This window comes from Dromiciops gliroides, chromosome 4, assembly GCF_019393635.1.
Source record: "Dromiciops gliroides isolate mDroGli1 chromosome 4, mDroGli1.pri, whole genome shotgun sequence".
Taxonomy (NCBI): domain Eukaryota; kingdom Metazoa; phylum Chordata; class Mammalia; order Microbiotheria; family Microbiotheriidae; genus Dromiciops; species Dromiciops gliroides.
In genome coordinates this window covers 27,424,582-27,449,442 of record NC_057864.1, presented here as the reverse complement: position 1 = coordinate 27,449,442, position 24,861 = coordinate 27,424,582, and the positions used below count along the sequence as shown (strand labels likewise).

The window sequence follows — 24,861 nt, the reverse complement described above, 5'->3', positions numbered from 1 at the left end:
CAAGAACATGCAGGGAAGGACACGCTGTTTCAAGCAGGACAGACAATGCGCTTCGTTATCTATTTAAAGTTTATTTCTTCATCATTACAAGCTATACTTGAGAAGTTTGGAGACAGAAGAGGAAGTCCTATACAGAGCCTCCGCCCACCTGAAATGCCACTGCCCCTTGCCCAGCAGGGGCCGATCTTGCCTTCAAGTATGGTGGGCACTATAGTAAGAATCAAGAAGCTGAAACTGAACACCGGGAGACTCCCAGACTTTAATACCAGACATGAGAGCAGGGACACACGCACACACGCACATAGAGAATATATACACTTTTAATAGCATATTGGTCCACTGAGTGTACATTTTAAAACAAAAGATCAGAACTGATGTAGTCCAGTTAAACATCTGTCAGATTAGTGTACACTGATGACATCAAAGTTGGTATAGACACACGAGAGGGATTTAATACTTGCCAAAGGTTCCTATTGGTTGAGCAGCTGTTAACACTGCTCATTTTCCCAGTGCAAAAGAAGGTTGTTCAAGTCAACTTACCTGTTTTCCTGAAATAACAAAGGGGGGGGGGCGGGTGGAGGGTGAGGTGGAAGGGGGCTGATCACCACTGACCTTAACAACCCCAGGGGCAGTGTCCATCAGGGGCTGCCTCTGTGGGGAGCTCAGAACTTTAGGGGCCAGTGGTTCTCATTTCAGCTGTAAGATGTGATCTGGAAACAATGCTATTTACAAAGCAGGTAGGGCGGCAAGTGATTTAACAAGTCTGCCCTCACTAGAATCCAATTGTGTTGGGGCTAGGGGAATCACAGGGGAGTGAGGCAGCTCAAAAATTAAGCTAAGCAGGTCTTTTAACAAGTGGATGAAGCACACAGGTGGGCAGTGAGTCACTTTCATGAACACATGTCAATGTGACTTCGAGCTGGGGGCCATCGGGAACTTTAACTTGGGTCTGAGTTGCCATTTTTGTATCTTGGCCTTCAATATGTGACATGAACAGTTAATAAGTTGTTAAAAAAAAAAAGCCAAAAGTTATTCTATCTTTCTGTTGGAGTCTACAGAGTGCTCTAGGGGAGAATCGATGTCACCTGGGATGGGCCAGGGGAGATGCTTCACATAGGAGAGGGGCTCCCCATCAGTAAGAGCTGGGTCCTTGTGGCCAGCTGAGTTGCAGACAAGCCTTGATGGCATCACCAGCTTTTCTCAGGGAAATGATCAGAGGAAAGAAGAGCTAACCGAACGCCCTCCAAGCCTCAACAAGGTTTTAATGAGATAGATTGCCTTTGCCCACTTGTACTCCATGTCAAGTGGAACCTTCATTAAAGAAAACATTTGTACGTAGAGAATAAAGGCTCTTAATAGCCCCAGCTTGCTCAGGCTCCTTCTGGTCAAAGGTATGTGAGATTTTGAAAACCTGTGATGAACCAGAGCCAATAGTGTGTGTCCCAGGAAGGGGAGAATTCTCACCATGTTAATTCAAGATTCTGCTCTCGGCAGGAAGGGCTAACAATGGACTCGCTCCACCACCTGTGGTTTGTTGTCACAAACGTGGAGAGGGAGGTCGCTGCTGATTTTCAGCAGGGATTTTGACCTATTTCCCACATAAGCATTTTGGATCAGAGCCAATCTGAAGCCATGCCCCTTGGCTACCAGCCACCCCTCGTCCAGGGTAGGAGCCCAGCTAAGCAAGACTTTCCCCTGGTCCAGAAGAAAATCAAATTTGGCCATTACTTTTAGAAGGAGGAAATGGAAACATGCAAGTTCACCTTGCGTATCCCACAATGTGCAGCAGGACCAGGCTGGTCCTCAAAGAACAGGAGGCACCCCAGCCCACCTCCTTCAGACCACGGGGCCAAGGAGCGCCTGGCTTTGCTGAGGATAAAGGCTGGAGGCCAAAAGGGTGGCTCATCTCCCAGGCCAGGGCTGCCAGATTTGGGTTACGGCTGACATGTGACAAGAAGAGCTGGGCCCTGCCTACAGGCATCTAAGACCTCTGATAGTCATTCTCATGCTCACAGGCAGCTTCCAATAATCATTTCCCCTAAGCTTTAGTGTTCAGGAAGAGGGATGCTGTTGGGAGCGTCATCCTCGCCCTTCACGCTTCTGATATCTCCGATTTACTCAGCGCAATAGCCAGTTCCAAGTCTTCTTGCTCCTGCTGGTTGAGCCTGGCAAGTCTCTCTTTCTCCTCCCTCTCACTCTCCCTCTTGGCCCATTCAATCATATCTTCTTCAGTTGGGTACTGCCGATGGAAAGACAGAGCGTGAGTCAGGCCCCCCCAGAGGCTTAGGCCTGGCAAGGACCCCCACACCAACTCTTGAGTTCAAGGTATCTTTACCAGGAATCATGCAGGAATCTCCCTACTACAAGTCACTCCCCAAACCCCAAGTCGGGATTCTGTTCTCATTAGAGACTAAAGGATGGTGGCCCAGAGATGCTGCGGAGACCAAGGCTGCCTTTTCTGCAAAGGAGCAGCAAAAAGGAGACGGGGCATGTGGAGGAGAGCCAGTGTAATTCAGGTCCTCATCAGCCCCCTTGAGGACATTAAACACAACGGTTACTCAAGATGAGATTCTCGAGGAAGGAGGCTTTGCAGGGCACACCTTCAAACCAACACCAACCAGGAGATCACTACTTTGGAGTTCAGAGATTCTGGAGGTGATCCCAACCAAAATGCCCATTTCACAGAAAAAGATGACTGAGGCCCAGGGAGGGGACGGGCCCTGTCTCAAGGTCACCCAGGCAGAAAGCAGCAGACCTCTCAAGCTCAGTGCCCCACCCCCACCTGCTGCATCCCTTGGTTCTTGGCAGCACCCTGGGTAACGGGTTGGCTGGGCCCAAAGAACCTGCCACGAACATGCACCCCAAGCACCAAGGCCACAATAAGAGGGGAAAATGGTCAAAGTTCTCAGACACAGAATTTGTGCCCCTGCTCAAGACGAGGACTGGGCAGCTCAGCCAGTCCCTTCAACTACAAGAGAAACCCCTAGGAGTGCAGAAGAATGCCCCTGAGCCAGAGGCTCAGCGCTGCCAACCAACCAACCAACCAACCAATCTACATTTGTCAAGTGCCTACTTTGTGCCAGGAACACCAGATAGGGTTATCTTTGCACAGATAAGGACTCCACTCTGCCAATACAGCAAAGCATCTTAGTTCCTGGCTGTTCCAACTCCTACTCCATCATTTCCTCACTTCCAGGAGGGCAGGCCTGGGGGGTGGTGAGGGCCCTGGGATGGCAGCAGGGGTTGGGAAGCAGAGGGACAGCTCATACTGGGGCAAGGGGGAACAAGTGACCCAGGCCCCTTTCCAATCCCTCCCCCTCAAATGGAACCTTGACTTTGGATCTAGGCTGGGGCCAAGCTCAGGGCTCCACACACAGGGGGTGCTTACTAAAAGCCAAGCAAGCCAAAGAAACAAGTCAACAGGCTTCCTGTGACCAGCCCATTAACCGAGGCCCCAGGCAGCAAGCACAGAGAAGCTCCCTCTGCCGGGACGGTTTGTGGTTAGAACTTCTCCCTTAATAAATCACTGCATTTACATCAATGCTCCTACTGAGAGGGGCATTTACAGAAAAATGCAATCTCCCCATGTTATCCTCTGGACAGGGGACGTTCTGGGCATATTCACGCACACACAGAGCGCCACAGCTAAACAAAGCCATGGGCATCCCCTTGGGTGGTCAGGCAGCCACTGTGCAAAACATCAGTCCCTCACACTCTGCCAAGAACACGGGGAGTGAGCAGCCAGTGCTTGCCAGACCACCTGCTCCTAAGCTCCTGCCAGCCCACTTGGGAAGGGCGCTAGCATCTCCCCAGAGTTTGGGGCAGGCAAGGGTTAACAGCAGGGCCTCAGGACCCAGCCCCAGGGTCCAGGGTGACTTCAGGGCCCTTCCTTGGAAGCTGAGCACAGGGGTCCTCAGCGGATGAGAAGGGAATTTGGCTAAATGTAGTTTATGTGTTGGAGACACGTCTGTTCATGGGAGACGTTTCATAGAGCCTTGTAAGACAACAGAAAATGTCCAGTTCTTCCCCCAGTACTTACAGCACTGACGTTAGCACCACAGCTGGGGGCAGCCTCGTTATGGGCAGTGGCGGCGGGAGCAGTGGAGTGCGGGCCACGGTACAGATCGAGAGCTTTCTCTGTGGGACTATCACTGCCTGCCATAGGCTGAAATGGGTCATTCAGTTTTAAGGAATCGGATGAGTCCAATTGGCTGGGAGGTCTTTTCCCTGGATCAAAATCATGAAAGTTAACTCAACCAACAGAAAACACAGCAAATGCCAACACGCGCCACCACGAGCGGCCTGCCCCAGCCTGCTGACAGGGCAGCACCTCCACCGCTCCTTTAAGCTTAGAGAACAAGCTCTGGCCATCCTGGAAACCTCGAGGCTGCCCTTCTCCCCAGCACGAGGTGAGGAAGGAAGAAGACAAGGCAGGAAGAAGGGGAGCCCCACAGAGGCTGCTATAGCCTGGAAAGCTCCCAAGCCAGGGTCCCAGTGCTCGAGCAGCCTCCTCTTCATTCACATCCACCTGGGCTGTGAACAGGGACTTACACCCCCCACATCCCTGTGCCCACAGGAGGGGCTTAGCAGCAAGTTGCAGGCCCAGTCGCTGGGGCAGAAAGACTGAGAAACCCTGGCATGGCCCTAATTCTCTTTGCTTCCTAATTCCTCTCATCACATGCATTGCGCATCTTTCTGTATGTCTGTATGATAACAATCAACAGTCCCCTACCCCAACTAACTCTAATTTCTCTTCCTCAAGTGAGGAAATGTCTCCAAGCTCAATGGTCAGCCTTCCAAGGGCCAACAAACGGTCTTTGACACATCATCTCCCCAGTTACTCAGTTCACTTTAAAATAACACCCCTAACTTTGGATCTAAATCTAAATCACATTTGTTTTTAAATTTGGGGAAGGGACGGCGTCAGCGGGGAAAGGAGGGGCCCCAAAGCAGAGATGGCCACGGCATCCTCGATGCTGATGATGCTGATGGCGCAGCAGGAACACATTTGTGGTGCGGACCGTCCCAAGATGCTCTCCCCGGTTTTCTGATGCTTCAGCCTGGGTATAAACTCCGAGAAAGACCTAATGAATTCCCCCTTTTTTATAGCCTGTAAGACCATTTTGCTCCTGGGTATCCCCGGGCCCTGTCATACCATGGTATGTATGATTCATGGAGGGGCGAGACTAAAGCACGCCTGCAGGAAATCATTGGGGGTGACTGTCCTTCCCTTGATTTGCTATTGGCCTTCCCACAGGAGGAAGTCCCTCTGTCTCCAAGGCTGGAATTGTGGGGCCTGGAAGCTGGCCACTGAAGTTTCAGATGGCATGCATCCTGCCTGCATCTTCCTCCTGCCTGGCATGCCATGGCATGGCAGGGGTGGAGAAGCATGGCCAGCTGACAATGGAGGGCCTGCTCATTCTGGAATGGAAGGCCACTGTGCCTATGAGCTGCTAGTGAGTCACTGAAGATACAAGGGTGAAAAACCAATGGGATCCTCAGACTGTCAGAACAGCAGCAGCAGCTGCTCCTGGGCCCAGATGTTCACTCAAGTACTCCCCGGGCACCTTCCTCACACCCACTCCAGGGCAAGCTCCAAAATCATTCTCTATTCCGTGGAAGTAAGGAGTCTTTCATCTTCAAGAAGAGCTCCATCTTGCCCTTTCCCCCCATTCTTCTCTTTTAATTTTTCAATTTCTTTTATTCTGAACTTAAGAACTAAAACAAGCATTTCCATAACAGTAGAATAGGAAAAAGATGATTGGACAAGGAACTGCCAATCTGTTACATACAACCTGATGTTCCTTTTAAATATAGAGTTATGTCACTTTTTGATTTCCTTCCATATGACCACCTCCCACCCCCTCCAGGAACTGTTCATTCCAATTACGCTAGCCTGCTCTCTTCTCCTCATACATGATCCTCCGCCCTCCATCATTAGGCCTTCGTCCTATGTATCCCTCATGCCTTCGGGCCTTATTCGTGCCACTGGCTTCCGTTCAGCTGTACCTGCCGAAGGTCACTGTGGACGTCAGCACCTTTTGCTTTGAGCTTATTTCCCATCTCCTCTGCCTAGATCATGAATGTATATCGCTGTCTGCCATGCCATCTCCCCCATGACGAGCACCCTGCCTTTCTTGAAAGCACTACTATTTTACAGAGAAGACATATTCCATTCCATTTTTACAAGTTGTTTTGTCACAAACTTTAATCGTGCACAAGGCCGGCGGACGGGGCTGGCGGCTTCTTCAGGAGGGATTCATGGGGGGTGGGGCCTGTTCTTTCGTAGCCATCTTTGAAGAGGAAAAGTGAATCATGACAAGCGTGTTCTCCCCAGTATGAAGTTTCTAAGCAGTTCTCCTTGTTTAAATACTTATTCACCCTCTCTCAGAGCTGACCAATGGGGGGGGGGGCAGAAAGAGACGGTCTTTGGGCATCCTAAGGCAGCCTGTCTCCCAGGACCAGAACCAGGGCAGAAGCCCCAGGCTCTGGCTACATCTTTCCCCACCCATTTTCTCAGGGTTTTCCTATCCCCGGAGCCCTGGGGAAGGAGGACACGCCAGCACAAAACCGCTCCTACCTGGGGGGGGAGGGCAGGGCCGCGTCGGTGTCCCGGTTTTGGGAGGCAGAGCGGGGGGCACATCTTCATCTCTGCCTGCAAGGGGCTCCTCAAACACATTCTGAGTCACAGCCACGTTATCGCCAAAGCCAGATGTGGCTGGGACCAACGGGTCCTCGTTGTTGTCCTTTGTGGAAAAAAAGTTTACCAAGATTACTTTAGGTCATGTTTCAATAAAGCAAATTGTTAAGCATTTCTAGATCATGTCTGATGACCCCCCCAGGCTCCTAACAATGTTGCGTGGCAGGCGTCACAAGCCTTACTGCTCCCATTGCAGACAGGGGGTAGACACAGCTTGTCCAAGGTAAGGGCCAGGCCTGTCCCCTTGGCCACGATGCCCCCCCTGGTCTGGTGACACCCCCCGTACTGAGCAGACATCCCAATGATTCTTCTGAGACTCGACCAGGTGCTTTCCTGTAGGTCAAAGTCCAGCCAATTGGAAAGGAACCATTGGAGTGGAGATGGGCCATTCAATGTCATCAGACAGGCAGACAAATGACAATGCGGCAAGGGGGAGAAATGACAAGAAGTGAGGGAGGGGAAGCCTCAGGGCCTCTGACACGGCTTACTTCAAGCTACTGTGCTTTAGGACAAACGACCCTGTCTCCAGAGAATCCCAGGATCTGGAGCTGGGAGGGACCCTTGAGGCCCAAATTCAATGCTCCTTTGAACAGCGAGGAGGCAGGAGCCCAGAGAGTGCAGGGCACTTGATTGAGGTCACAGAGCTGATGAAGAGCAGCCCCATGCGTCTCCTATACCTCACCACCTCCTCCAACTGCCCTGGGCTGAGACGAAAGCCTGGGTGACCACGAGCTGGTCTGTCCAGGACAAGCGATGATACAGAGAGGGCGGCCCACTCATCACTCGACCTGACCTTTCCAGACTGACAGCAAAAAGAGAGCATCCCGGACATTCAGCCCACGAGGCCCTCGGGGCCGAGGCTACTGAGAGCAGGGAGCGGCTTTCAAGAGTTCAGGACACAAGCCTGGGGACAAAGTGTGAGGGCAAGGCCTCCTGGTCTTTCTGGAGTAAGAGAATTCAGTGCTGAATTTCTCCAGAGCCTCCTCATGACTCATGCCAGGGAGCCCACCACCCCAAAAGCAGGACAAGAGTAGAACCACTATCCTGGATGTCAAGAAGACTTGAATTCAAAACCCACCACAGACACTTATTAGTGAGGGGACCCTGGACAAGTCAACTTCCCTTCCCCCTCAGACTCACGTTTCTTCATTTGTCAAAGGGGGTGCTGAGAACGTACCCAGCCAACAGGGCTGTTGTACACATCAAAGACACTGCCACCACACCCACAGTCTCCCCACTGGACAGAAAGACATGCCTGAGCACAAAGAGGGAAAGGCTCTGGAAGAACCCCAAGCTGCACATGGCCCCTGCAGACGCTCATGCTTTCCTAGGACGACTGACGGCAGCACAAGTGCCAGCAGTGCCAGCTCAGGGGCTCATGGACAGGACACAACGAGCCAGTCGATACATGCCCAGCTCTAGCACCTGCTCCATCTCACGACAGAGGAGAAGGTGACAGTTCCAGAAGAACTGTCGCTGAGATGGGGGCGGACGGCTTAGAATGGCTGAGGAACGCCCGGAGCTCCTTCCCCGGGCCCTCAGGGGTGTTCTCCTTGGCTCCCATGGATTAAATGACCGTCTCCAGGATGCTGATCCTCTGGCCAGCCTACTTTTCCCTACCCTCTGCGCTGGCCTCCTATGTTGAAACTGCGGCTGCTTCTCAGACACCTCAGGCCGGACGGCCAATAGACGTCCTCTCCCTGCCATCACCTCCCTGCTGAGGGCACCTCCAGTCTCCCGGTGCCCCAGGCTCACAAGCCAGATGTCATCCTTCCCTCTGCTCCAAGATCAGACTGATGGGTTATGGGGCTGTGGCGGGATTCTGGGGAGGGGGCCACAAAGAGGAGTGGGCATCCTTTCACCCAGGTACCTCCCACTCACCCCTGGAGATTACCTGGGTCAGGGTGCTGAAGTCGGCGAATCCAACTTCACAGGAGTCACTTCCAAACACGGAGGTGAAGGGATCCACAGCTGAAATAGGCAAACGGGACAGGAAGGGCACATCAACCTTCCGGTGGACAAGTGGCGCTCCCGGCAGATGGGGAAGAAGGCCAGCTCCTGAAATTCAGGAGGACCAGACGCACACAAGGGCTCCCAAGGCAGACCGGCCGCCCTTGGCATAAACGGGCCCCAAATGCTCCTTGGCTGGACCACGCTTTAGGCAGGACATCCTGGTCTAGGTTAGCGGTGTGACCCTGGCCGAGTCCCTTTCCCTAAGGGGTCTTAGAGAAGAGGGGATCGGATACAATGAGCTCCAGGGGAGCTTCTGGGGCTGGCCCCAGCGACTGTCTCTGAGCCAACGAGCTGCTTCTACAAAGCAGGGCGAAGCAGTGCAGACTTAGAGAGTCCTCGATAGATACCAAGTGCCTTGTGGAAAGGATTAGAGACCCAGGGCTAGAAGGGACCTAGGTCACTGAGCTCAACCCCCTCACTTTACAGAGGAGGAAACTGAGGCCGGGGCAGACAAATGACTCACCTCACGTGACACAGGCAGTAAAGCCTCAGAGGGGGCCTCCGGATCCAGGGCTTTACTCTGATGCCCATTTTGTAGAGAGGGAGACTGAGGCAGAGGAAGGCTAACTGCTTTGTCCAAGGTTACAACTACAGTAAGTGATAGAAGCTGGGCCTTCTGAGGCAGAGTCCAGTACCGGAACTTCATGCCTAGAAACCTCTGTCCCATTCAACTCTCTCTTTTGTTCACAAATGAAAAGGGCCTTTAGTGACCATTTCCCCCCTACTTTTTCAAAGTGCTTAAAATGAGCAAAATGAGTATAAAATACATTTGAAAAGGCCCAAGAGCAAGGGAAGCTTTGTGACTGGCCTTCACACTCGAGCCCAAGTTATAGGGCCTTGAATGCCACAAGAGCGCTTGTGCTGGGAGGGGTTTGCACACTGAGACAGGCGGAATCACCTCCTCCTTCAATGTGAGCTGGGGAGAAATGAGGCGAAAAAATCTGGGCTCTTAAAGAAAGCAGCAGCTATGTCTGGGGAGCAAAAAATGGATGCTCCTGTTGCCAGGGGTAACAGTCCCAAGTCCGCTGGGATGGTTGATTTCTCCCTCCCAAATCCCAGGCCTGTTGCTAGGTGCCTTGGCCCCAGCCTCCACTCTCTCTGTTGAGAGGGTGGTCATCCCCCAAGGATGCAGGAGAATCTCACTCCGCCCTCTTCCTCCCCACAGACAAAGGGCACCCATAAGTCTCTTCTTTGGTGGTAATACCCGGAGGCCCAGATGCTTTTTACAAAAGGCTTAGCCCTGGTGGAAGGAGGAAGAGGAAGCTACGTTTCACCTGGAGCCAGGAATCAGAAGCCAGGGCTCTGTGACCTCACACAAATCACTCCACTTGTCTGCTCCTCAGCTGCCTGTGTGCTGATTCAGCATGGATCACATACTTATCCAAGTCGGAGAATACAAAGCTCATGAGGCGCATTCTCACCACAACTGTGGGAGGGAGGTGCTAGGATTAGCTCCATCTCACAGTTGAGGAAATGGAGGCAAATTGAGGCCCGGTGTCTTCCTGCTGGCAGGCCTCTGGGAGGGGGAAGGGTGGTCTCAGTGGGCCTGGTGGTCTTTTTCAGCTCTTGACCTATGACCCTATGGAGCTCCGAGGCACCAGCTGGGAAGTCATCTTGTCCATCCCTCAGTGGTCCCATCTTGACATTCACCAATGAGGAGGCCTGTCCACGGTCACTCCAGTGCCTTTCTCCTCCACACTGGCTGGTTTAATATCCATGCCAACTCATCCACCAACTTTTGAAAACCCAATTTAAATATTACCAAATAAAATGATCTAAACACCACATCAGAGATAAATAACATTGCCTTAATCTCTCCAGGAAGAAAGGCTTTTTCTCCATCCTTCCTACTTCTTCTGTCCCTCACAAATACCACATCCTACAGTTTACACTGTCATGATGTCTGGGTTTGAACTCCAGCTCACATCCACCAGCTGTGTGACCACTGGCAAGTGATGTAACCTCTCTGATCAAGTTTTCTCACTGATTGGAAAGATACTATGGTGTCTGTAATAACACATTAACGATATAACTATCTAGCTTGCTTCACAAGGTTGTTGTGAGAAAATCACCTTGCAAACCTTAAAATGCTACATAAATATGAATTATGAGAACACACAGTGGCTCACCCAGGCAGACAAGGACAGGGCCTTATCCATCCTCACCCATCTCTCTGAGTCCTTAGCCCAGGGCTCCATGACTGTAGGCCCTAGAATTGCCCCGAACCACACATTATAAAAAAAGGCAGCTACTGGCTCCATTTTCCTTGGAGTCCAGTGCTACACACATACACTGTGGCATGACAATACACTCAAGTGATTTCTGGGAGCCCCCAAAACACAAAACTTCCTGAAGTCATCAGTAAACATTAGGATCCATGCTTATGAGGCAAAAAACTGAAAGGCTGGCTGATTTTTGTTTTTAAGACTGGCACAGGGGCAGCTAGGTGGCACAGTGGATAGAGCACTGGCCCTGGATTCGGAAGGAACTGAGTTCAAATCCAGCCTCAGACATTTGACACTTAACTAGCTGTGTGACCCTGGGCAAGTCACTTAACCCCAATTGCCTCATCAAAAAAAAAAAAAAAAGACTGGCACAATAAGTTCAGCACATAAAGAAATCAGAAGCTTTTTGATTTGTTTGTTTTTTACCTGGATCACTTGCTGCAGCAACCACTGTTCCACCAGGGGCAAAAGGGTCGTTGTCCTTCAGAGTCTCTATCTGATAAAGTGACAGAAAACCTTCATTGAGGGAGAAAACTTGTCAAAGAGGCAACCTGGCCTGTGCCAGGGTCCTCTGACCTCTGACTGCCAGGGCTCCCTATCCCCTAAGACAGACCCAGCCGAGAAGAGGCATCTACTGTTGACTTTGTGGCAGAGGGTCAATAACATCTGCTCCAGGTAGGGGCAGGATGTCTCCAAGGACTTGTAGCCTCTTACAGAAGAACCCACTACACAAGGGTCTCTTCAGGGCCACATACAACATGGAGAAACACAAACATCCAGTCAACTAGGGCTTTAGAGTCTCCAGAGATAAACGAATTTGCCCCACTGAGGCCTCATCAGGCTCTCCCTCCTGAGAGTACAGAGAGCAGTGACTCAGTATGGGGACCAGTTAGAAATGCTGCTTCAAAACCTTGGGCTGGAGGTAGAGAGAATGGGGAAGGAGATTAGCTGGTAGGTCAGTCAGTCAGTCAGTCAATGCCCATTTATTAAATGCCTGAGGTTGATGTCAGTTACTGGCAATGGCTACTACTCTCCGTGCCTGCAGTCACAACCCCACTGCAGCTAAACAACCATTTCAGACACACTCTGTCAAGAGAAGCAAACATTCATCAGTCACACCCCTGCCTCTATTTCCCCCCAGAACTGGGTGACACAGTCTCATAAAACTGAACCGTTTGCTGACAACTGAAAAATGCCAAATTTCAGGACACGGTATAGCAAAAGTCCCTTTGGCCACCTGTCAGGATACCATCTCTGGGCAGTTCTTTGATCAGAACACTGCTGGGACTCTTTGCAGGCCATGCCCTAATGTGGACATTCCAATTTACTGGGTCTGTTTTCAGGCTGGCAGATGCACCCCTGCCATCTGCCACAGGAAGTCCACCAAAGGGCTCATTATGTACAGGCCAAGCACAGGAAAGGATTGAAATGCACTTGTGCATACAGACCCCTAGAAGTTAGGGAAGACTGAGGCCTCCACTGAATGGACATTCCTGAAGGATCTGGCTCTCCTCCTTTCTAGGAAGGCAGATTCAACAAAGCACAGGCTGGAGCACGTCCAGAAGGCTCCCCTCTGCTGAGCAGGCCCAGAAACAATGCCGCCTCCCTAGAGCTGTCATCTCCACCAGCCGCCAAGGCTTGGCTTCAATTCTGAGTTCCCACCGTGGCCTCTAGGCCTCACAGGTGTACCCAGAAAAGGAATAGGAAACCAATGTGGTCACTGCCATAGAAAATGCCTGGCGCTGTGCCATGGGGGTGAGGAATGGGAGGTACCTAATCCTGAGAAGAACAGACAGGGTGGAGCCAAGGGCTCTTGTGTGGAAGAAGAACAGTTCTGCTCTGCATGGCCCCGTAGGACAGAAGCAGGACCACTGAGTAAATCTAGTTCGGTTAGGCTAAAACTGACTACGGGAAGGGTGAATTTCTGCTCCGTACACAGACCTCCCTGTGACCCAAAGGGTATGCCACCTTGTACTGCCCAAGCATGGGCACAAAGGCTATCACATCAAGCACACAGAAGGGGGGTAGGGGAAGGCATGGAGCCGGAGCATGGGTGAGCAGAGGGACAATCAGAGGACAGCATCATTAGCTGCAAGACACAAGAAGATCTTGGGGGCACCAGACAGACTCTACTGGGATATGGACAAGAACTCCCAAAGGATAAGGAAAAGGCCTGGAAGATGATTATGAGATTCCAGATCCATCGAGGGATCTAGCACCTCCTAGCAATCAGCAGTGGCACCAGGGGGGTTGCTCTGGTATACATTTCTAGAACACTCCTTTTTTATGGGCTCCCTGGAAGGGGCTGAGCCACGGCCTCAATCCTACTCCCTCTTTTTACAAGGGGAGGCGGCGCCACCACTTTGGGGGAGTGCCAGGGAGGGCACTTTGGATGGAGACTGGAAGAAAGCTCTCTTCCTGCTACAAGATTCAATTAAGTGTTTTCCAAGGGTAAAAAGCGGCCCATGAGACAGAATTCACTCTACATCTCTCTCCATTAAAATCCAGCCACAGGACGATGCACACAGCGACATCCTGGATTTCCCTCGGTGTTCTGCACACAAGAGAGGCATATGTGCTTGTGCGACTGAACTGAATGCAGCCTCCGCTTAACCACCGTCAGTGACGGGGAATTTAGAAGCTATCCCCATCTAATTAAGGACAAGTCTCATTGCTAGGAAATGCGCTGTGTGAAATGAGCCAAAATCTGCCTCCTTCTTGCACTGCCAGCCCTGCCAACTCTTCCTCTTACGTCATTTTCCAGCCTCACCCCCAGCTCCCCTTCCTCTGAATGTGATCTAGCTTGTCAACATCTCACTGCAAACATGGTGCTCAGAATGGAGCACGACAACACAAGGGACGCTCACAACGTGTAGAGCCCTTCGCTGTTGTCTTGCCAAGGGTGAACTTCTACAAGTCTGAAAGAACATCCCAGTGCCACCCCCAGCTTTAGGCAACGTGGAAGAAGTCATTCTATCAGGTTATGACTTTTTGGGAAGAGGAGACTGAATGACAACAACCAACCAGCCCAAACAATTCTCTTTCCTTTTGTGCCCACCATGTTGACCAAATGATGGTAATAACTGGTTTTAAGCCCAGATCCAATGTCAGCTCTCCGAGGAGAGAGACCCTGACAGGTACCCATTGGGCTTTCCTGTAAGTGGGAACCTCCTGTGTTATCCAGTGGGTACCAATACTGCATCAGGGGACAGGAAGGGCACGGCCTTTGCTCTTCAGCATCAGGTCTATCACAGGGGGCAGTTTCTTCCCCCTCAGTGAAAGAGGGGCTGAGATGACTTCTGCCCCGCAGCCATGCCGCGGGGATCTCTGACGACGCCACAAAAGCCCATCTAGAGCGGGAGGCCCCACCAGAGAGATGGGGCCTTCTCTTATAGCTTGGGAAGCCCAGTAGGATACATATAATCTGTCCAGTGGACCAGGCTCTCCCTCCCTCGACTCCCATTTACCGAGGGGTCGCTGCCGCTGCTGGCTGCAGAGAAGGGGTCAAGGTCCGAGGAAGCAAACAGATCGGTCACAGATGGCTTAAAGAAACAGTCGGCTGCAAATGGGTCCGAGCCTTTGAAAGGGTCACCTCCAAATGGATCTAAGTAAAACCAAGCCAGAGGACACAGGGTCAGCAGGGTTGCTATGCAGTGAAATGTCCTCCCAATCAATTGCAGGGAGTCTGTGCAAAGCAGGAGACTATTTGTAAAGGACAGCATCTCCCACCTGCCCACCTGGAGGCCACAGGAGCTCTCCTCCAAAGAGGTGACCTCTGCCCTTTGGTAACTCATTTCTTTAAAAAAGATGGGGATGGTCAAAGCTGGATGCCTCAACAGAGCCCATGCTCTTTCAGCTTGCTCATCGATCATGCCTACCAGACGGTAATTCCAATACTGCTCAGAATGCACTAAAGAAGAGGTCAATACCAAGGCCTACAAAACAGGGAAACAGTTTTGGCTCCTTGCTCTGAGCTTAGGCCTGAACCTCATGAGATCACGTCAACTGGAGCTGACATCTTTCCTATAAGAAGCTGACGCTCCTTTCCAGCGCTGAGAGAATATAAGGTTTGTGGAGTTCACAACAGCTTTTTTGTTTTTGTTTTGTTTTGTTTTGTTTTAGTGAGGCAATTGGGGTTAAGTGACTTGCCCAGGGTCACAAAGCTAGTAAGTGTTAAGTGTCTGAGGCCGGATTTGAACTCAGGTCCTCCTGACTCCAGGGCTGGTGCTCTATCCACTGCGCCACCTAGCTGCCCCCTCTTTTTTTGTTTTTGTTTTGTTTTTCACAACAGCTTTTAAAGGGATCTCCCCGACCCCATCTTCACACAACTATTATGCCAAGAGAGATTTATTCTTCTAATACAAAGTATTTGGTTAAGATCAGGCCAATAATACTCAACATCATTTCCCTGCCCTAACTCTCATCCTGTTCATTTTACGTTACACGTCTGTCTTTACCCATCACTGCTGAGCCATCTTAACCTTTGTTTTAGTTCCATGCTATTGGGCACTTCTGAAAGTCTTTCTGGTCTCTCAGCTTAACCATGATATGGGGCTACCACGATAGCCGTAATGCTGGATAATGAATGTTCTTTTCTTTTCTTTTTTTTTTTTTGTGTGGGGCAATGAGGGTTAAAAGTGACTTGCCCAGGGTCACACAGCTAGTAAGTGTCAAGTGTCTGAGGCTGGATTTGAACTCAGATCCTCTTGAATCCAGGGCTAGTGCTTTATCCACTGTGCCACCTAGCTGCCCCCCAATGAACATTATTTTCAAGAAAAAGGCAACTGTTAAATTAGGAAACTGACTGGAACCCATCCATCTGTGTCTAGAAGGAAGGCCAACAGCAGGGTAGCTCTCTGATAGTTTTAGTTTAGTTTTGTTTTTTTTTTAGTGAGGCAATTGGGGTTAAGTGACTTGCCCAGGGTCACACAGCTAGTAAGTGTGTAAAGTGTCTGAGGCCGGATTTGAACTCAGGTACTCCTGACTCCAGGGCCGGTGCTCTATCCACTGCGCCACCTAGCTGCCCCTCTGATAGTTTTAGAACAATGAGGAAGAGGAACCCATCCCCCAGCAAGGGATGCCCCCCCCCACACACACACATACACACACGCGCACACGCACTTCACCCCACAATCCAGGTGAAACTAGAGACCAACATAAGGCTGAACTTCAAATACCATGAGGGTAAATATGTACTGACCTATTTTCCCAAAAGGATCATCCTTGAAAGGGTCTCCTAGAAGCAAAGATAAAAAGGCAGCCATCAAAATATTGCTGTGTGCTGCCCCCGAGCCCTCCTTTTCCCAGTACAAAATGGGCAGCAGAGCTAGGTCTCCCGGTCATTCTGGAAGCCCCCCAGGAGCACAGAGCCATGCAGAGAGGAGCAGGAGGGGCTTTAGGGGGACGAGCAGGCACGCCCATCTGAGCCTGGTCCACATAACCCTCTAAAGGCAGACCTCCTGGGATGGAGAGTCCTTTGCCCTAAGTCGTCATGCCACTCTGGGGCAGATGCTCTGGAAGCTTGTGTGTCTCCCAAGCCCAAGGGCTGTTTTTGTACCTTGGTGCCCCCACCAGCCATGACAGAGAAATCATGTCTCCCTGACTGTACCAATGAGGTACAACACAGCCCTCCCCCAACCATTCTGACCATCCAGCTGAGTGACTAACTGGCCTGGGCCCCGACAAAAAAGAAGCTACTTACGCCCAACGAAAGGGTCTGACTGGAAGAAATCCAGGTTCGGTTCTACAGAAGTGTCAGGCTGGGAGCTTGAGTCTAAATTAAAGAAATTTTCCTAGAAAATATTCAAAAGTATTTGAAAGGAAACCAAACATATTCTGGTTGGCATGAAGGCAATTAAAATTACAAGCACATTAGGACAGGTTGTGCAGAACAACAGAAGGCGCTGAGTTTTTCACGGGCTGAGAATCACGTGGGTCTAAAGGCCCTGTTGTGAATGCAGCACAAGGCACTGGGCCTGTAAGGCCATGGCCACTGCTCAGGGGAGGCGAGCGTCACAGGCCTCCAGCCAGCTGGGGCTGCAGGTTGGGGGACACTGCCCATCCCCAGAGGCATTCCGTGGGACCCATGAACTAGGGACCCTACTGGGCAGTCACTGGGGCAGACAGAGCCTGGCACCTGGGCGGCCGTGTGAGGAGCCAAGACCCTGTTCAGGATCTCGCTTTACCTGACACGACATGGGACCCAGACTTACCTTTTCAGGTACTGCAGGAGTTACCACTTCCTTCTCATCAGCTACCTCAGAGGAAGGAACTTCGGGACTGCTTCTGACCTAAATGAGATCCGAAGATGAACACTGATCGAGTCTGAACAAGCAGTCTTATGGGGGGAGGGAGAAGCGGGAGCTGGCTCTGGTCCCTGCTATCACTGACCTAAAGGCCTAACTGTGGTCACACCATCCCCCTCCAGCAGGCTCTACTTCTCAATCCGCAAGATGAAGGGCCGCATCATGTACATAAATCTCTGGGTTTGCAGTCACACGGCCTACCCCAAACCCCAGCTCTGCCACAAACATGCTGGGTGGCTTTGGACAAGTGTACACAGCACTCTGGGCCTATGAGAAGGCCAGAGGCAAGCTGGACTATATGAGGTCCCATGACAGCTCAAAAAGCTTTCCTTGCTGGGACCCTGGAATAAAGAGGGGGCATGGGGCTGATGGTCTCTCTCTGCCCATCTCTTCCATAGCCCCTCGCTGTAGGCTGCCTCTAGCATGGGCACATGCTGCCACTCTTCCTGCTCATGCCCAGGCTGACAGGTGCCGAGGGTCTAGGCTAGCTCCTGGGGGCTCCCCCACAGCCGGGATTCCTGAGGGGGCTCCTGCCACTGCGGCAGGCCCTACTGCAGCCATCATCAGCTCCCCGAGAATTCAATGTCCTCAAGAGGTGACACAAGAGGGGTGAGCACTGGGAGTCATGTGCTCTGAGCAGGTGAGTTTGGGGATCTCAGTGTCTCCTCTACAAAAGGGGGCTCACATGCTTGGGCTGTCTCCTTCCCAGGTGGTAAAAACCAAGTGGGACTTTGTACAAAATGCTTTGGAGATGCCAGAGAGAGTGAAGATGGAGGGTGAAGGGAGACAGCTGTGCCCCCCACTCATTCCCCTGACACCTTGCAGTGAGCCTAGGAAACCCCGGGAGTGTCTCTTCTGGATTTAGGGAGACTGTTCTCCCAGAGAGCTAGCTGCAGCATGACATGGATGAGGGTGTCAGAGAAATGTTCACCCGGCCAAAGGGGACTACAGAGGGAGGTGGCACTTCCTCACCGGAGACTCCTGGACCACTGGCTCAGTCTCCAGGGTGCTTGGGGTGTCCAAGTGCTCATGGAGGTTGGCCGCCTCGCTGCTGCTGTTGCTCAGGCTGCAGTAGTCGGTAGTGCCATTGACCAGGCTGCCTTGGGGGCTCCTCAGCCAACTCTCCTGACTGCTGGGGTTGTCTAGCTCCTTCATCTCAGTCAGCCTGACCTGCATCTGCAACACAGGAAGGAGGAGGAACAAGGGAACTGGATCATCAAGGGAAGGGAAAGTAACACATCCAAGGCCAGGCCTGGCCTGAAAATTCCTGAAACCTTGATTTCAAGGTGCCAAATATGGCAGCAAAGGAGTAAAAAAAAAGAGACAAGCTCCTGACAATGAGAAAACCTCCAAATGGCCGGCGGTCATCTAACAGAACAGAGATGCTTCTCCCCTGCCCAACCTTGGAGCCAGCGGGGTCAGTGAGGGCCAGGCCTTCAGAAGCCCCTCCTCCAAGTCCCTCCCCACCTGCTCTCCACTGGTAACTTGCCCGAATGAGGTTGGGCACATCCTTCACCCAGCATTCAGTCATTCGATGATCCAGACACTCAACTTGGGTTTGAGTCTCTCCTCTGACAGGTAGTGGACGTGTGACTTTGGTCCCCTTCCTGGGCCCCAGTTCCCCTGGCCACAAACTGAGAAGTGGGACTCAAATAGATTAAGGTCCCCTGCTAGCTCAGAATCCCACGGGCTTAACCACCTGGCTAATAGGTGAAGCTACCTGGAGAAGAGCCACCATTTCAGCAGATTGGGTCCTTGGTTCACTGAGGCAGACCCGCCTGTGCCCATGTGCCTGACAAGCCAGGGACACTGATCTTCTGGACCCTCTCCTTTTCTGCAGGCCTTGGTTCAGGTCCCACCTTTGACCTGAAGGCTTCTCCGGTTCCCCTCAAAGGCCGAGGATGTTGTCCCGTTACCTCATTTCATTTTATCACAATTTTAATATATGGCTACGTGACCGGGTGGTCTCTCTCCCTCACTCGTGAGCTAAAGGGCAGGGAGGATTTCACTTGTATCACCCAGTACCAGCAGTGACACAAATGTAGGCACTTCATAAATGCCTGCTGGCTGAGTCTGGTCCAGAACAAATGCTTGTGGAACACTGTATTCTAGCCTAACCATTTCAGTCACAAAAGGAAAACTGATTTCCTGCCTTATTTTTCAATTATTGCTTTGATTACTTCCTCTACTGGATTAATAGATCACTAGTGAGGGCCTGAACTAAGATGGTGGCTGTACCCAGTCACATGACCCTGATGACTCACACGGAGTCCATTCAGACCCCCAGATCTTTCTAGACAAAGTGCTGGTTAACCAGGCCATCTCTCCTCAACACCTTCAGTCTGGACTCATGAAGCTGATTTTTTTTTTTTAACCCAAGTACAAGACTTTACATTTGACCTGGCTGAATTTCATCTCCAATTCAGTCCAATAAAGCCTTTTTTGGATCCTGATGCCTCCCCATTCTGTGTTTGCCTGGGTCTGCCAGATGGGCATCATCTGAAAATCTGATGAGCAAGCCATCGACAGCTCCGTGGCACAGGCCCCTGCCATGCTAACACTTTGGAGAGTCTGGCATCCAAAGAGATGGACCCTATAGAGGATGCAACGCTTCTGTTTCCATCTCCTTCATCTTACTGCTGCTGCAAGACACCGGGACAAAGGAAAAACAGTGAGGAGAGGCCTGGTGCCAAACCCTGCCCACAACAGTGGGGAGCCTTGGTTTCCTCACGTGTGCGGTGGGATCAATAACCCGGACAACATTTCACTTGCAGAGCTACACAGATTGGCTGGGCTGAGCTGGAAGCCCCGCTTCCTAGCTACAGACGTGCCAGCTCTCACTGGCATTCCTTTGGAGAGGCGATGCGGCCAGGGCACCTCACTGTCACAGCCCCCGCCGGAGGGGCAGGGAGAACCTGGGCCTCAGTGTAACACGGCCAAGTAGCCCGAGGCTGGGCCCATGTCATGCCCTGTGCCTCACCCAGGACCAGTGGCTGGGAGCCACTTGCTCTGGAGCACAGTGCCCTCACTGGGGCTTCTGGAAAAACCAACCAGCTTGGGCTCGTGATTCATGGGGTACGTCTTCACTATCATCAACCCCAATTCATACACTGTTTATACCGACTTTACAGGGAGGAAACTGAGCCTTGGGGAGGGAGAGCAGCCACTTGCTCAGTCCTGGGACTGGCCTGGGTCTGAATGCAGATGGAGGCTGGGGACAGGACACAAGCCAGTCCCGTGCAGCCAGCCTTTCTCTCTCCCCACTCTGCAGCCTTGCCCGGGCCGTCCCTCCTTCCTCACAGAGCCCTGAGCTGCCTTCCCAGCCCAGCTCTGGGGCTGTCTCCTCCATAAGCCCTTCTCAGGAATGTTCTCCCACTTCAAGTGACTCAACAATTCCGTCTATGCTTTGTGGTTACTCGTGTAGACAATGTTTGATGTTTTGGGCCTGATTTACATGAACTGGCATCATGGTGACCCATAAAGCAGTCTCCAAAATGGAGAGACTCTCCAGCCCAAGTCTTACTGAGGTGACTTCCTGCTGGGATTCCTGCAGATGCTGTTGCAGGGGGCCCAGCTGGGCCCTGCCCGCCTCCACGCTCTCCTCCAGCTCTGCCGTCTCACGCTGCAGGCGACTCAGCTCCTCTCGGGCCTTGGTCAGCTCCTCTTCGTAAGTGGAGATCTGAGATTCCTGGCTTGTTAACTCAGCTTTCAGAGAGGAAATCTGGAGGTTGGGGTAAGGGAAGGAAGGAGGGAAAGATTATTTATTGTGTTAAGCACTTTACAAATATCATCTCATTTGATCCTCACAACATCCCTAGGAGGCAGATGCCGTAATAAGAAAATGAGGCAGATAGGTGAAGTGACGCAAGGTGAAGCAGCTAAGGAAGTGTCTGAGGCTGGATCCGAACTCAGGTCTTCCTCTACTCACTGACGCCTCTCAAGTAAAACACTTCATTAAAACTTGAGGCTCATAAAACAGCAGTCACGTGAGGCGAGTCCCTGAGAGGAGGGAGATGGTGAGCAGGGGCAACATCACGAAGATGCGTTTACTCTTGACCCTGCTCCATGTGCCTACAGATCCCCTCAGGCGCCACTGCTGCCCCCGGGACGGGCTCTCACCAGTCGGGCCTCCCGGGCGCACTGCTGCCTGACATCATTCAGCTGCTCCTCCAATGTGGCCTTCTGCTCGTCGAGCCCGTCCAGGATCTCCTGCACTTCCTGTTTCTGGGCCTGCAGCTTTTGCAGATTGGAGCTCTCCCTCTTGACTTCATCTTGAAGGTCCTGGAGCAAAAGAGAACACGGGCTCTTGGGCTCCGTCAGCAGGAAGGACACCCAGCCAGAGGGCCGCTGCTCCTCCAACGACACTGAGGACCAGAGTGCCAAACTGATTCTGTGATGCGGCCCCCCACTGGGCTCGCATCTCCTCCTCCCCAGCCCCACAAGCCCCCTGATGCTCCCAGCCTGCAGCAGCAAAGATGAGGCATCTCCACAACCAGCTGCCTACGCACCTCCAGGGAACAAAGGCCAGCTCAGGGTTGGGACAGACACAGGTCTGGCAAGATTGGTGGGCAGCAAACACACGCAGCGCTCCAGGAGCTGGGAGCGTGCTGCTAGGGGTCCTCCCTGCACCTGGGGGATAACCATTCCTGGAGGCCACCGTAGTCAGTGCTCTCTGGGCTGGGAAAGCCCTTCCTGTCGCCACCCCTCGGTGTAACCAGGCATCACAGAGGGCACGCAAGGCTCTGCAGCCCATTTGGACTGACCAGAGCCAGACTCCACTGATCCGGCCGGACAAAACCCAGCATCACTTCCATGCTATCACAGGACAATGGAGCGAGGCCTGGGCGGGACCCCAAAGCAAAGACCACAGACATGACAATTCTGACACCAACATTTTAAGGTATCTTCTGGTGGCACCTCCTCTGTATGAATACTCTCTCCATTGGCCTAAACCACAACATACTTAAAAAGGAAATAAACATATCTCTTGCCTCAATTTAAATAATCCAGAACTGATGTTTTCAAGGAATACGTGTTCTCTAGTACATGTGGTTTATTACCAGTGGGCTATGAACTCTTTTCTTTTTTTTTGTGGGGCAATGGGGGTTAAGTGACTTGCCCAGGGTCACACAGCTAGTAAGTGTCAAGTGTCTGAGGCCAGATTTGAACTCAGGTCCTCCTGAATCCAGGGCTGGTGCTTTATCTACTGTGTCACCTAGCTGCCCTGGGCTATGAACTCTTAAAAAAAATTTGGATAAGTATATGTCACTCTAATTGGTTTTCTTTGCAATCCTTCATAATTTATATATAAATGAACATGGTTCTAAAATGGGGTCCCTCTACTTCCTCAGACTGGCTGCCCAAGGGACCCAGGGGATGGACAGATAGACAGACACACACAGAGGTAAAGAATTCCTAATCTAGAAAACGGTTTCACCAGTTCTGATACTTTAACTTCACCAACTGTGGATATATTTAATATTTATAAAATGATGGACACTAATACACACACACACACACACACGCGCGCGTGTGCGCACTCAAAGTTATCTAGAGGCTCTAAAACAAGGCTAAATAACCACTTGGCCTTTGGGTGGCTGAGGTTTCTTCCTAAAGTGAAAAGGCCAGACTGGTCTGGATCACCTGGAAGCCTTTTCCGATCTCACTGACTTTAATGTGACACCTACGTCTTCTCCGTCCCAAGCACTGGGGATACCAGTACAGAGAATGAAGGAAGAGCACGGCTTTATGCATCTCAGGAGTGCAGGAGGTGAGGGTGGCTGTCTTGAGGGCATGGAGAGCGGAGTCTAGGACTCCGACACAACGATATTTGTAAACAACTGGAGGTTCCCAACGCTGCCAAAAGCTTTTCTGTGATGATTCATAAGCTCCACTGGCATCTCCTCAGGGTGGGCGTGCTCCCCTATGTCATAGCTCGTTCCCCTGTCCTCCACACCTCCTACCCAGCATGGCCATGGTCTGTGTCCTCCCACAAGCTCCCCAGACATGGTCTAACCAATGTGGAAGCCCTCCTCCATTTGCCCCGACATTGCAAATACACCAACATGGAAAAGGGCAGAGAAGAAGGAGGGAAACAAGCATTTAATGAGCACCTACGTTCTTTACAAATAACATTTCCTTTGATCCTCCCAAGAATCCTAGGAGGCAAGTGCTATTATCATCCTCATTTTACAGCTGAGAAAACTGAGGCAGAGTTTGAAGTGATTTGCCCAGCATCATCTGGCTAGATTTGAACTTGGGTCTTCCTGACGCCAGGCCTGGTGCGCTATCCACGGCACCATCTAGCTGCCTATCACCAAGGGACTGGCCGGTTGGTGATGAATTCTTTGGCTGTGACGAGGGAAGCAGGGGAAAGGGCACTGAGGCTAGAGTCAGCAGATTTGGGGGCAAACTCCGCCTCTGACATACCACCTGTGGGACTCGGGCAAGTTGCCACATTTCCCTCATCTGCCCAATGGTCCTTAAGGTTCTAGAGCAGGGTGCAAACTATCCCCATCGGCCAAATCTGGCCCTCTAATTGTTTTTGAAAAGCTCTTAAGCTAAGAACGGTCCTTATATTTTAAGGCAAAGTGGTATCATATTTAGAAATGTAAAAACCATTCTTGGCTTGCTGCCACACAAAAACAGGCAGCAAGACCAGGAATGGACTACAGCTTGCTGGGCCTGCTCTAGAGCAGTGGTCCAACGGACCCATGACACAAAGAAAAATTTCACCATGGCCTCATAAAAATGCTAAGCAGAGTCACGTCTGCCCTCCAAAATGAAGCAGTGTCATTGCTGTTTGGTCATTTTAGTTGTGTCCAACTCTTGGTGACCCCATTTGGGGGTTTCTTGGCAGAGACACTGAAATGGTTTGCCATTTCCTCCAGCTCATCTGAAAAGATGAGGAAACTGAGGCACACAGGATTCAGTGACTTGCCCAGATCTGCCCCTGCACCACAACTGGGGAATGGCTAAACAAACCGTGGTGTGGGAGTACAGTGGCCTGTTACTGCAGCGTAAGAAACAAAAGACATCACAAACACTGTGAAGCAGGGGAAGATTTCTACAAACTGATACAAAATGGAATGAAGCGGAGCCAGGGAACCAATATATGCGCTGTAACTATGGCAATGTCAATAGAAAGAATAGCAGCGACACATCCCAAGTGAATGCTCCTGCATTTGCAGGACCCTGCAAAGGGTCCTGCTCAAGCCTGGCCTTGGCCTTCCTTCCTTCCTTCTAGCATTCCTCCTACATTAGTCCTTCCCTGGCGCCCTCGGCTGCAAGGGCCTTTTGCCGACTCCACAGCTCCCTTATATGTACTGATAAGTGTTTGTGTGTTCGCTCATTACACTGTGAGCTTCCGGTGGCCTTTCTTTGTGTCCCCAGCACAATGTTAAGAGAAGATACCCAAACACATTCCAAATGGATCATTTCCTTCTTTGTATTTGTATCCTCAGCCCTAGCATACTGCCTGGCAACAGAAGGCATTTAATACTTGCTGACTGACTGATGAAAAGACACCTCCCTCCTTCCTTACAGACGTGAAGGACTCAGGGTATGGGACACTCTACAGAAGGTCAAACTTCTTCAATGTGCTGGTTAGATATATCAA

The 24,861-nt window shown here is 51.4% G+C and overlaps 1 protein-coding gene across 1 annotated transcript in view; it reads right to left on the bottom strand.

The window, feature by feature from the left end:
- Window positions 1-302: 302 nt before the first annotated feature.
- The window catches only part of LOC122753994 (epidermal growth factor receptor substrate 15-like), a 35,281-nt gene continuing 10,722 nt past the window's right edge, over window positions 303-24,861 (bottom strand). Inside the window, exons 2-13 of the mRNA XM_044001928.1 lie at window positions 21,363-21,524; window positions 20,767-20,964; window positions 18,216-18,419; window positions 17,151-17,228; window positions 16,640-16,730; window positions 16,139-16,174; window positions 14,406-14,542; window positions 11,365-11,434; window positions 8,595-8,671; window positions 6,581-6,746; window positions 4,040-4,227; window positions 303-2,239 (exon numbers count right to left, since the gene is read on the bottom strand). Of these exons, the coding sequence (XP_043857863.1) occupies window positions 2,093-2,239; window positions 4,040-4,227; window positions 6,581-6,746; window positions 8,595-8,671; window positions 11,365-11,434; window positions 14,406-14,542; window positions 16,139-16,174; window positions 16,640-16,730; window positions 17,151-17,228; window positions 18,216-18,419; window positions 20,767-20,964; window positions 21,363-21,524 (1,554 nt within the window). The 3' untranslated portion in view covers window positions 303-2,092. The remainder of the gene's footprint in view (window positions 2,240-4,039; window positions 4,228-6,580; window positions 6,747-8,594; window positions 8,672-11,364; window positions 11,435-14,405; window positions 14,543-16,138; window positions 16,175-16,639; window positions 16,731-17,150; window positions 17,229-18,215; window positions 18,420-20,766; window positions 20,965-21,362; window positions 21,525-24,861) is intronic.